Below are 12,696 nucleotides of genomic sequence, written 5' to 3'. Positions count from 1 at the left end.
GTGACACACATGTGTATTGACACGTGTCATGCCTAACTCTGGGCCCCCGGTTCAGCCCAAGGTTGTGGCACATCAGGCCCTGTGATGAATCTTTAATGACCTACTTACACTTAAACGCATGACAGTTCTTCAGTTAATGTTTTTTCTTTTTTCATCATTATTCCTTACACTTTAAAGTGTGTATAAAGGGCTGAAATTTGTTTATTTTTCATCTAGATGAACATACAGTTTCACTTTAGTGCCTTAGTTTGACCTGATGACCCTCCAGCCACCTGCTCCCTACTCTAGCTCTGCTACAATACAGAGGGAGGTGGTCTCCTTTGCTTTGACCACTCATTTCATTGTTAGTACTCTATAAAGAACCTGTCAACTTTTCGTGTATTTCATTCTCCTGCTCTGCTCCCAGCGGACGAAACAAGAAGGAGCACGAAGCTGACAAAACTGAAAGAAAAAGAGCGTTGTTCCCTCCAATGAACTCTATTCTGGCTCAGGAAGTGTTTCCCTCGCCTTCAGTGGGACCTCTGTGGGAATAACACAGTGGCCGTGTTTATAGACCTAACTTCCCCCCGTCCTGCTTAATACAATAAGCTGTAATTTACACCGCTATTACCTCCAGAGAGATGTCTGTTGTATGGCTTGGTACCCAGCGGAAAGCCACCCATTATGCACGCTGGTACAAAGCTAACATTGATCATGATGCTGGGTGAGCGGTAAACCAGCAAAATCACATTATAACATTTACAGTGCAGAGTCCTGTACACTTTTACTGCAGGCTTGAGTGCACTGTTTACATTAAATCACACTAACATACCCTAACAGTGTTTTTACAGACAGCCTGGTGTGTATTCTGCAGCATGTTTGTGTGTGTGTATGAGATTTTCTAACATAACAAAAGCAGTGTTTTGTTTTTGGAGGAGAAATCACCTTGCTGTTTCATCCTGACAGGGCAGAGAGAGTGTGTATCTGTTTTCATGTCACTGTGCATGATGGGTAACGGTATAATTTAGAGGGTTTGGTGTAACTGGAGAAACCACACCCCCATTAGAGACCCTGTTCTGTTCTGTTTGCTCCCAGGCCTGTAATTGCAGCGTAACCGCAAATGATAAATGCTCGTCCAGGTGTGTTGACGGCATGTGTGTGTGGAGGGGTGTGTGTGAGAACAAGCAGGAGGAGTGCAAACAGTGTGTGAGTATCTGTTTTTATGTTTGAGTCCATATATAATGTGACTTTATGACGTGTATAGGTGATTGAGCTGTATATGTGATGGAAAGATGGAGAGATAAGCGTGTATTATATGTGTGCAGATGTGAGTGTTTGGGTCTTAAATGTCTCACAACAAGTCAGAGTACACAGTGTTTCTGCCTGCAGCTGCGTCCTCTTTTCAGAGTCCCAAAACCAGTTTTTAACTTTTCTATAAACCCACTAATAATGTTGGGCATCAACAATAATTCAGATGTCTCTGAGTGGAGACATCCAATTATAAGGAGTTGATCTCGGTCTAAACAAGGTAGGTCTAGACCGTCATCTGTGCTTTTTTATTTATGAAGACCCAACATGAATCTACCATTAGCTCAGCATTCAGAAACATTTAGCAAAAACAGTGGCAAGGAAAGACTTACTGTTAATAGGGAGAAACCTGGAGCAGAACAAGACTTATGTTGATCTGCTGAACCTGTGTTAGGGTTATAAAGTAATAGACGAGATGCAGGAAGAGAGGAGGATGATGCAGGTAGAGACAAGTGGGAGATACAGAAAGACAGTTAAAGAGAGAAGAGGGACATACAGAAAGCGCAGAGGGAGAGAAGGCAGACTAGAGGGAGATGCAGAAATAGAGAGGAGGGATCTGCAGGTAGAGACAAGTGGGTAATGCAGAAGGAGAGAAGAGGGAGGCGGTAAAAAGAGGGAAATGAGGAAAAATAGATGGGAGACCCAGAAAAAAAAGAACTGGAAGATGCAGAAAGATAGAAAAAGGAGCTGCAGAAAGAGAGGAAAAGATGCCGGAATAGAGAAAAAGATGCAAGAAGAGAAGGAGAAGCAGAAAGAGTGAAGGGGAAAATGAAAAAAGAATTGGGAGATGTGGCAAGAGAGCAAAAGGAGAAGAAAGAGAAAAGGACATACAAGAATAGTGAGAAGACAGCTGCAGAAATAGAAGGAAGATGCAGAAAGAGTGTAGAGTATGACGAGTAAAGAGAGAATAGGGAGAAGTGGAAAGTCTGACCCTATGGGTTATCACAGGAAGAATATAAGCCCCTGTGAGCAATAGATAATGAAATTGACCAAGGCTTCTTTTTACCTGCTTCTGTTTAAAATCTTATGATCTACTCCTAGAGAGGCAGACCTGGAACCCTTCAGCCATCAACGTCCATCACAGTGTGATAGATAATATTTGTCTCTTGGAATGTCAGAGGATGTAGAGGATGGCAGAAAGACAGCTGTAAGTTAACAAACATATAAAACATGCGTAGTTGTATGGAAACATTGTTTTCAAGGATGCATATGCGAAATAATGCAAAAAATAACATGCAGAATTTGTTACACAGTTGTGGCTTTCCCTCAAAGAAGCACAACAAAAATGCAGATGTTGTTAAACCAGAGAGCAATTGTGTTTATTCACCTTAAACTTAATATATAAATATTTGGAGTATTAATATTTTCCAGAATCGGACAGCCTTACTGTGTAAGATTGCACATTTCCACATCCGATCTGTTTAAATTGTTTGGTTTTTGCACGCCTTTGTTTCCTGAAGACAAAGAAGGGTAGTTAATGTTGCTCAGTCCGGCTTTGGATGGCTTCCATTAATGGAATAAGCTAAAATGCAAATGTCAAAGTGTTTTTTTAGCGTTGCCAATCATATAAATGACTGTTAAAGAGAATTAGATGTATCGTGATGTCTTCTTTATGGTTTATTTTACCATAAAGAAGAACCAATAATAAAAAGAACAGTTGTTGATTAGTTAAGAGTTAAAAAGTTGTTTCACATCTAAATGTATTAAAGTTTAGTCTTCCAAAATGCTGTGATGTCTGACTGAAGCCTGAAGTGAAATGACACAAAAAGAGACTTCTGAACCAACCATATCACCATCCTTAGACTCAGCTTTAAGCTAAACTCCAGTGAAGGTTGCGGCCTGAGAAAGATGACACACTCTGTATCATTTATCCTCACCATCTCTAGATCAAGGTGTGCTGGCTTAGCGCCCAAAAATCTCTTGATGTATTCCTGTTTTTCAGCCTCACAGCTCTTTTGATGAATCTGTGAATCTTTTGTTCTGTAATTCATACCCTTTCTAATATTTCTCTCCTGTTTAATTCATAGGTGTATTAGTGAGCAACAAAGGGAGTGTTCCGTATAAACAAAGCAACAGAGACAAAACAGGAACAAGTGGAGGGGGGCCACACCTTTCAACAGGTGTCCTCAGCTGAACCTGTGCACTGATTTTTTTCATTTGGTTTTTTGAAGGGGGGAAAATCAAATGGGGGGGGGCAAATATTTTCCAGATCATGCATCTCTCATCTTACAGTAAATCTGTTTGATATAACTTGATGAAACTGAATCTGTAGAAACAGAAGAAGTCATTGTAATGTCCCTGGTTTTCATTTCATGCCTATTTCCAACGATTGTATCCATAAGCACAACAATCTGGGAGAAAGGAGTATTTGGCTGCCTCATGACACACTTTGAAGAACAGAAAATCAAGGCTGATTTCTTTGGTTGTATACGCATAATGCACAACAGATCACTTCAATACAATAAAGGTTAGTTTTGTTCTGAATGTTAGTTTTGTCCTGAATGTGGAGTCCTCAGATAAAATGACTATGATTTTAGCCTCCATCAGAAATCCTGGGTTGTGTATCTAGTCTAAAAAACTTAATGCTTGAGTTGCCCAGTTTACTGAAAGGTGATTTTACTGTCTAAACTACAGCCTGACTTTGGCAGGAGACACCAATGTCAATAAGGTTTCATTTCTATCAGCTCTTTTTGAACTGTGATTTGGTTCCTGCACTGAGTTTCAGGAACTTTTATATCCAAAAGGGTCTGGATTTAACCTAATGTCTAACACAGGGTTGTCTGTGTTAAAAAGTAACTAAACTGCAGTTTAGTTTCTTTCAAGCAGAGTTTCTGCTGAGGTGCATCACCCTGGAATCCAGGAATGCCTTTGGACTGTTATAGACAAGGCTGGGAGCGTGGAGGAAAAACTGCATGAACAAAGGACAAGAGGGGGGGAGATGACAAGGAACCAGGAGTACTGAACATGGACATTTCTGGGATTTTATTTCACTTTTCTCACCTAGAACAGCTTCCTGGCTTGTTTTATAAAGTGGAGCTAATTGTGTGTTATAGGTTCTTTGCAGTCTCGTGACTTTGATAAATGTCCATTGTGGACAGCGAGGGACAGTTTAGGAATGAATTGTAACAAAGGAAAGTTGTACTGCGATTATCATCAGAAATTAAATACATTGAGCATGATCTTCACACTTTACAAAAAAGTGATTTTTTTCCCACATTTTGTCAGATTTACCTGGCATGGAGTCGGTCAATATCACAATTTTCTCAGTCCTGCAGAAGTCCTAGCCTCATCAAGCCAGATGAAGGGAGACAATAGTCTTTAAGAGCCTTGTACTGTGCTAAGAGGCTAGCTGAGCCCCTTGAACATACTGTATTAAAAAATGCTAATTTTGTCATACACATGCTTTTATTTTAGACGGGGTGTACTATCAACTGAATAAAAATTGTGGGGTAAGGAGCCAAGTAGTGATGTCCCGTTCACAAACGAGCCTGTGCTATGAAGCGGCTCTTTGATGTGACCTACGGTAGCTAGCTCTCTTTTGAATGCCATTTTCCTTTCCTCCATCCTTTGCCGTTATTTAGTCCACATAAAAAGTGAAAATGAAGAGCTGTGTGGGAACCAAACAACCAGCACACTGAGTGAGGCTGGATGGACATCAGCTTGGGAAACACGGCATTGCTAACCTGTCCTGGATCTGCTTTGTGGAAATGGGCCGTATGTGACACCACTCATCCAGGCTTTAGATGGACGTTCCTGTTGCTGTTTCTCCATGAGTTTTTTAAACTTTTTTTTTATTCCCTGAATGTGTCACTACTTTTAGGACACAAAATCAGCTCAAGAGTATTATTATTTTTCTCACTAAAAACTCTTTGTATGGTCGTCAACAGCACAAAACATGACCTTTAAGTAGCATTTCTCTATGCAGAAATCATTTTTTGCCCCCCATCCAAAGTACTCTGCTGCTGTTTGACATCATCTGCAAATAAACCTATAATATCCATATTTTTAATTCACATGTGGTGCTCCAACTGGCATCAACACAGAGGCCTACCTATGCAACAAGCAGTTGTCAAAGGCTTGTCAGTACAAAGCACCACACCTTACTTTCTCTGTGTTTTGGATTGTAACGCTAGATGCTAGAACTTTATGCTAATGTGTGTCATTTCTAGTTTTCTAGCCTTTTCTTCTATAAGGCAGCTTTGTAAAAACAAGCTGTGTCCTTGTGTAGACAATGATGCTGCCATTTTATAAATAAATGCACCTTGAGCATGATCATGCTTATGTGTTGTCTTCTTGTAGGTTCTGTTCTCAAGATCTGCATCTCCTCATGTCAACATCCGCCTTGACTCCAGACCCGTCTCCGCCAGTGTTGCGCTGTTGGATGCCGACCAATCAGAAGGAGCTCTGCTAATGGCCACAGGAAACAGGGTAGGTTGGGGAAAAAAGTGTGATGTTTTCAGGAAAATAGCTACCCTTTCTAAATCTTAATACTGCTTAAAACAATACAGAACTCTCTTCACTGACGGCGTATTGAAGGATCTGCAACCACATACAACAAATTTTTTCATTTTGTAGCTGCAAAGTTAAGTCATGGTGTGCCGTTCATCTTTGAATTCTTTCCTAGATCACGAAGGTCCCTCTGATTGGCCCCGGCTGCAGCCAGCTTACCACTTGTACTTCCTGTTTGCTGTCGTCACGGGTGACGGAGTGTGGCTGGTGTGATGGACGCTGCACTAGAGCTGGAGAGTGTCCATCCCCCTCCATCTGGACCCAGGACTCCTGCACACCTGTCATCTATAAGGTAATTTTAGATTAGCGTTTATTTCTTTAACTCAAAACCGGCTAAAAACTTTTCTTGAGTGTTTAAGCTTGTCAGTTCTCTGTCATTAATACTTCAGTGGTTTCATCACTGTGTAAATAACCTGACCCTAAAAGTTAGCTTATGTAACCGCACAGCTTCCTGCTGACTCAGTTTGCTGGGACGCCTATCATGTGATCAAACCATCCGAGGTTCAAACTGTTTAAACTGTCCCTCTCTCCTCTCCTGGCAAAAGCAGCTCATATAACCTGACTGTATCCTGTGATTTGTACTGTATTTGTCTTTACAATGTGCTGTCTGTGAAGGTCATGTTCTACCTGAAATGTCAGAGCTTTTACAGCAGCGCTGTTCAGTTTAACTCCGCTCTGACTCTGTGGGTGGTGTTCCTTTTTCCTGACTTTAATGCCGCACCACATACTGCTAGACTGACTGCACGTATATTAAAGAACATTCTGTCTTTTTGCTCTAAATAAAACAAAATAGGACAAGAAGTTTTAGAAAAGCAACTTTTCCTCTGAGGCTGTTTTAGCAAGAAGATATTTTGAAAAGAGCTGTAGGTCCTTGCTTATGGGCCTGTGTTCAGAAATGGCACTTTTAGCACTGGCAGAGCCACAGCCTCAGTTTCAGAAACTTCACACCAACTTTGATTGCTGCTAAGTTAAGAAAGTTGACCTCTGTAGAGCCCTTAAAATTGTTTTTAATTAGCTCTGTGTGTTTGATATTTTCCTATATTCAAGGAAATATAATCAAGAAGCAGTGACACTCATTTCCAACTTAAACCCCTACCTCTAAATTTCAAGTGCCCCCTTGAAGCAGAGTTACACAGGTTAGTAGAAAACTCTGGTAGAAGATTCTTGTAGAAATTTTCAAATCATGCATATTAGGGCTGGGCAATTAATCGGAAAAGTAGATTAAATCACAATATGGCCTGCTGCAATTTTCAAATCGCAAAAGGTGCAATATTTTTTAACCTGAAATTTGTGTCACAATACCAGTTTTTTGCAGCAGAGATATTATGCATTACATATCATACTTCATTTTTGTACGTTTTTCTTATATATGACAATGACAAAAAATGGTTACTCCCTTCAATGCAACAATTCATATCCAATTTGCAATAAGAGTCAAAATCATCACAATTAAATATTTTCATGTGGCAGAAGCAAGAGGTCATCAGGAGGTCAGTGAGTCACAAAGCTACTATGGTGCTGTTGATCAAGAGAAATTAACTTTTAAACGTTGTACATGTCACCACACATCCTTTGTAGAAAACATAAACCTTTTAACTACCTAATGTACTCACTGATGGTGGAGGTACAAATCATGGAATCATGATGAAATGAATGACAAATCAACCCAAAAGAGGTAAAGTAATCCACTGTTGGCATACCGTTCCCACAACTCCTAGTTCTCCCCATGATCTTTTGCCCTTTTGTCTCAAGCTGCTTAGGGCTGCACGGCATTAAGCAGCACCCTAGAAATGGTTCCATTATGAGAGGTCACTCACCTTACTTCGGAGTAAACATTAATAAAGACATTTCAGTGCAAAAATTCTACCTAGTGTTGTTTAAACCTCTTCCCACTGTCTTCTATCCTTAAACATAACAACCATGGACAATTTCAATTACTAAAAATGATGATGGCATAGGGATATATTCATCTTCTTCTCTTTTGTGGTGAATTCAAACCAGGCAGACCGTTTTCACTGGTGTATGTTCACAATTTTCACTCCGTTGGATATCTTTAAGCTTGTTATGACACCTCACTTTGATTTTGCTTTCTTAAAGCTACTTTAAAAAAGCGTGCAAGCCTGCAAGTTAAAGTTACTTGCATGTGTCCTCTATTCCATGTAATTTAATAAGAGTCGTTCCAGACTGGACAACCCTTGGCTGTTCTAAGTATGCATTAATTGGGTACTCCTAATTTGCTGCATTTTTTCATAATTGTTAGCACTCAAAACACAGGTGAAAGAAACCAAATATAGTGTGAGATTTATTAAAGGGAATAAATGCAGTCTCTGCACTTCTATGCACATTTCGCTTTTATTGTGAATAATTTGATTGATTTTGCCCATTTAGGTTGCTTTGCAGCTTAAATGGAAGATAACATGTCGCACAAAATTGACATAAGGACTGTAATTTCATTTCAATATGATTGAAAGAGCCTTGAAATGTAGAGAGTGGAAAAGTTGAAGTGCTATGGGAAAGAGAGGTAGAAATCCTACCAGGCAGTATTCTCATGAAAAAGGAACAAAATATATATAGTTTTAAAATATTTCCTGTGCTTTCATTAGGTTTTTCCAGCATCTGGACCCATACGAGGCTCTACAGTGTTGACAATATGTGGGAAAAACTTTGGATTTGACAAAATGGAGAGCTTCAAGGCGTCGGTGGTATCGGTGGAAGTGGCAGGGGCTCCCTGCAAATTGCCTAGACAAGAAAATGTCAACAGGTAAGTGCATGCATCTATTTTTACTGCTTAATACAACCCAGTGTTGTGTTTCTGCTGTAAAAGCCGAGGTTTGGTTGGTGCATTTTGAAATGAGCAGAGTTCCTGAACAGTATTTAGGAGCAGTAGGGAGACAGATTGTGTTAACTGGTGGGTGTTTACAACATAAAGGGAGCAGTGCATTGGCGCCCTGTAGGTTTAATAGGGGTTATTGTGTTGAAGAAAGAATGCTGAGAAGCCCCCCTCTCTCCTGCATTCAACACATGACTCCACTAACTGAAAAATTGCAGGAAAAAATCTCCACATCCAGACTTTCCACTCTACCAAATCCACTGGGGCCACATCCCATTCAAAAGCCCCTTTTTCTATAAACAAACCTCATGACAAATTGGAGGCAGAAAAAACAACCACCCGCTCGATTCCACAAGAAGATCGCCTCTTTGTGCAAGCGCAGTAAAAGATCATTGAATTAGGATAAATGCTGGGATGGCTGCGGTTTGGTATAATGGCTGGTTTGTGTGTTGTTATTGGGGGGGTTGTGTTTAGGTGGACTGAGATCCAGTGTTCCCCGGTATTCAGTGGGAACTTCACCCCGTCAGGACACACAGTGAAGGTCACCAGTGGACACAAGGTAGCCAAGCTGGAGGGCTTCACCTTTGTGGTAAGAATGCCATTTTTTTTATTCCTTCTTTTTGGGAAATTTTTCTGAAAAATATATTTAAAGGGTAAACACTGATGCATGCACTCTTGATTTGAACTGACTGAGATGATGGAGTGGTTTCTTCAATTTGCAACCAATTTGAAAACAAATATTTCACTTAGGGAACTCCTATCTAAACATTAGAAAGGTTTACCGAAGGGATCTTGTGGTTTCTGCTTCCAGGACCCTGTCATACACGAAATCTTCCCGACATTTGGGCCAAAGTCAGGAAACACCATGCTGACCATCAGAGGAGCCTTCCTTGATACCGGAAACAGACGAGATGTCACGATAGGGAAGGCAGCGTGCAAGATCCAGAGGTCAGTTCACAGACCTTCCATTTTTTCTTACTTTATTTAGTTGTTTTCTTCATCCAGAGATAAACTCGCCCTTTGGGGAATTGAAATCTCTCTGTAGCTATCCTGTCAAAAAATGGCGAAAGAGCCCATAAAACAATCTTTTAGCATTATTGACTTTGCATAGAAACAAATCAACCTGCCAAAACGACAGTGGTGCACTTCTACACCTCCGTCATCGAGCATCATCCATCACAGTCTGGTACACCTCAACCATGTACCCCTCTCATCCTGGACATGCGCTTTCTGAGACCCTCCTCCTGCTGGAGGCTGAGGCCCATCAGGACCAAAATCCCGCGCCACATGAACAACTTCTTCCCCCTTTCTGTCAGTCTCATGAACAGTACTCTGGCCCTCTCCCCACCCCCACGGACTCTCTCTGCACCCCAGAACCATAAATAAAACATGTTTTAATAGACAAACACACACCAGATTTCTCTTCTGTTTACAACTGCACACTGTGTGTCCAGTTCCAGTCTCTATGCTGTTTGGTGCATGTCCTCACCCCACACTCTCTCCCAGTATTTCCTGTCTTTCCTCAGCTGTCCTATTTTTAAAAAAGGGCAAAAAAAGCCAGAAAATGAATCTTTGAAAACACACAAAATAATGCATTATTATCACTGAATAGAAACAAATCTAACCTACCAAACACAATGATGGTGCACTTCTACTCTTCCATCATCAAGCCAATCCTCACTTCATCCATCACAGTCTGGTACGCCACAGCCATGTACCCCTCTAACCCCCAAGGTGGACTTTTTGAGGTCCTCCCCTCTGGCAGGAGGCTGAGGTCCTTCAGGACCAAAATCCCATACCGCAAGAACAGTTACTTTACCGCTTCTGTCAGCCTCATGAACAGTACTCTGTCCCTCTCCCCTACCCCACAGACTCTCACTGAACCCCAGAATCACAAGACAAAAACAGCATGTTTTGACAGACAAAGACAATAATGGTGCACTTCTGCATTGCCTTCATCGAGTCCATCTACACTTCATCCATCACAGTCTGGTACACTGCAGCCATGGTGAGGGGCAAGAACAGGCTGCAGAATAGCAGGCGCTCAGCAGAGTGGGTGATGAGCTGCTACTTACCATCTCTCCACAACCTGTATGACTGCAGGACTCGCTGAGGTGTGCAGGTCAATTGCAGCTCACTGCAGACACGGACTTTTTGAAACCAAAACCTCATGCCACAAGAACAGTTTCTTCTCCTCTTCTGTCAGTCCCAAAAACAGTACTCTGGCCCTCCCCACTCCCCCCACAGACACTTACCGAACCCCAGAACCATCAGACAAAAATAAAGCAATTTTTAACAGACTTTAACAGACAAACACACACCAGACTTCTCCTTTGTTTAATCACAAACTGTGTGTCCAGTTGCAGTCTTGATGCTGTTTGGGGCCAGGACCCGAAAGTAGGTCAAGGATGTGCCTGAAAGAAAGAGTGTTTTTTATTTTATTTCTCCATGTCTATGTTCTGTCACATCTTTAGTCCCATCTCAAATCCAAACTGCCCAGTTTCTCATTAATAACATTTAGTTTTGATTGAAAAATGGGAGAAATTTGGGCACAACTTGTTGTTAAGCAGGTGATTGTGAATCCTGTCACTAGACCAGTGTAGAACCACTGCTTTAGATATATCCACCAGTGACACACGTTGAATATTAGCAACATTTATAACATGTGTTTGAAATGGTGCTCATGCAGCAGGACTCATACAAGAGTGCAAGGTCAAACAACAAGTGTAAATCTGATCAAACACTGCTTCTGTTTTGCAGATGACTATCTCATTTTAAAATCACTGCGTAGAGCTATGTAGGAGAGGTTTTTCCTACTATTTTAAACCAGGTTTTCTCAATAAGATCAAAGCAAACACATACTTTAAAAATTGCTAAAGAATTTGGACCAACTTAACCTGAAAAGATCATACAGCAATTTGCGCACAGACAGCCAAGCTTCATTTACTCATGTAAAACCCTTCAGGATCAAACAAGTTTAAAGTTTCTGAAAGATCTGTAGGTTGTTTCATAGAGGGCATGCAGAAGAGCATGAAAGGTTTCCTTCCAAATTCAGCTCAGACCTTGGGAACAAGTTACACACTGTCCAGAGGGGGAAAGTTATGCTTTAACTCATTTAAGATTAAGAACAAAGATAAGAAAGTCGAATTTTTCCCACAATGTTCTGGTACTGAAAAAGATTCCAAATGTCTTAGCTGGCTTGTACTTTAAACAGGCCATTTTACTGTTGAAAATAAAACATGAAATGGTGGGTAAGAAACCACTGGTTGTAAAGTATCCAAGTGCGCTGTGACACCAGCTGTTCAGTAAGTAGAGACGATAAACACTGGTAGTCATGTATTCTCTTAAAATGGGAATTCCAGTAGCTTCTGTTTCATCTTAAACGCATGCAAAACTTTCATCTCTGAAATTCTAGTTTAGTAACTGACTAAATATGCTCCCTCAGTAACAAGCAGTCAAGATAATAGGCATTATGTTGTATCTATGAATAAGTTTGTCTCTGACAGTGTGGGAACTTTTTCTGCAGCCTCACTGCTCTTATGGTTGAAAATTGACTCAATTGACCTTATCTGTAATATTCAGCTAGTACACATATGCTTAAAAAGCATGCCTTTATTTGTGTGCATCCAGTTTGAAGTGATGGGCATTGCAGCTCCTCTAAGAGGTCCAGATTATTTAGCTCAGCTTAGCAATAAGAGCCCATCTTTCAGCTTCCAAATGGTTCTTCATCTGGTACCATTTTCTCATTTGAAAGTCTTGTAAACTCTTAGCTCTTAGAACTTACTGGTACACGAAATACACATCACAACTCCCTCAGTAACCTGAGGAGTTTAGGGTAGGGAGGAGCACTTCATTAGATTTTGCCTACTTGAAGGGCTTCCTAGAGAACATTTTATCATACTTTCAGCCACTGGAAGAGCATTCTGGAGGACACTTGACCACATTTGTTTTCTGGAAGGCCATCCTTGAAGACCCTTTAACACATTTGATCCGCAAGAAGGACATCCTTGAGGGCCTAGTACAGTTTGTCTGCCATAAAGGCATCCTAGAAGATACTTTACTAAGTTTGT

At 40.8% G+C, this 12,696-nt stretch overlaps 1 protein-coding gene across 1 annotated transcript in view; it reads left to right on the top strand.

The window, feature by feature from the left end:
• The window catches only part of met (MET proto-oncogene, receptor tyrosine kinase), a 117,897-nt gene that overhangs the window by 51,759 nt on the left and 53,442 nt on the right, over nucleotides 1–12,696 (top strand). Inside the window, exons 4-8 of the mRNA XM_041796027.1 lie at nucleotides 5,587–5,715; nucleotides 5,912–6,088; nucleotides 8,400–8,557; nucleotides 9,101–9,215; nucleotides 9,438–9,574. Coding sequence (XP_041651961.1) covers nucleotides 5,587–5,715; nucleotides 5,912–6,088; nucleotides 8,400–8,557; nucleotides 9,101–9,215; nucleotides 9,438–9,574 — 716 coding nt within the window. The remainder of the gene's footprint in view (nucleotides 1–5,586; nucleotides 5,716–5,911; nucleotides 6,089–8,399; nucleotides 8,558–9,100; nucleotides 9,216–9,437; nucleotides 9,575–12,696) is intronic.

Source organism: Cheilinus undulatus, linkage group 9 (assembly GCF_018320785.1).
Source record: "Cheilinus undulatus linkage group 9, ASM1832078v1, whole genome shotgun sequence".
NCBI classification, from domain to species: Eukaryota; Metazoa; Chordata; class Actinopteri; order Labriformes; family Labridae; genus Cheilinus; species Cheilinus undulatus.
The sequence above is the reverse complement of the archived record's forward strand: the minus strand, read 5'-3'. Positions and strand labels throughout refer to the sequence as shown.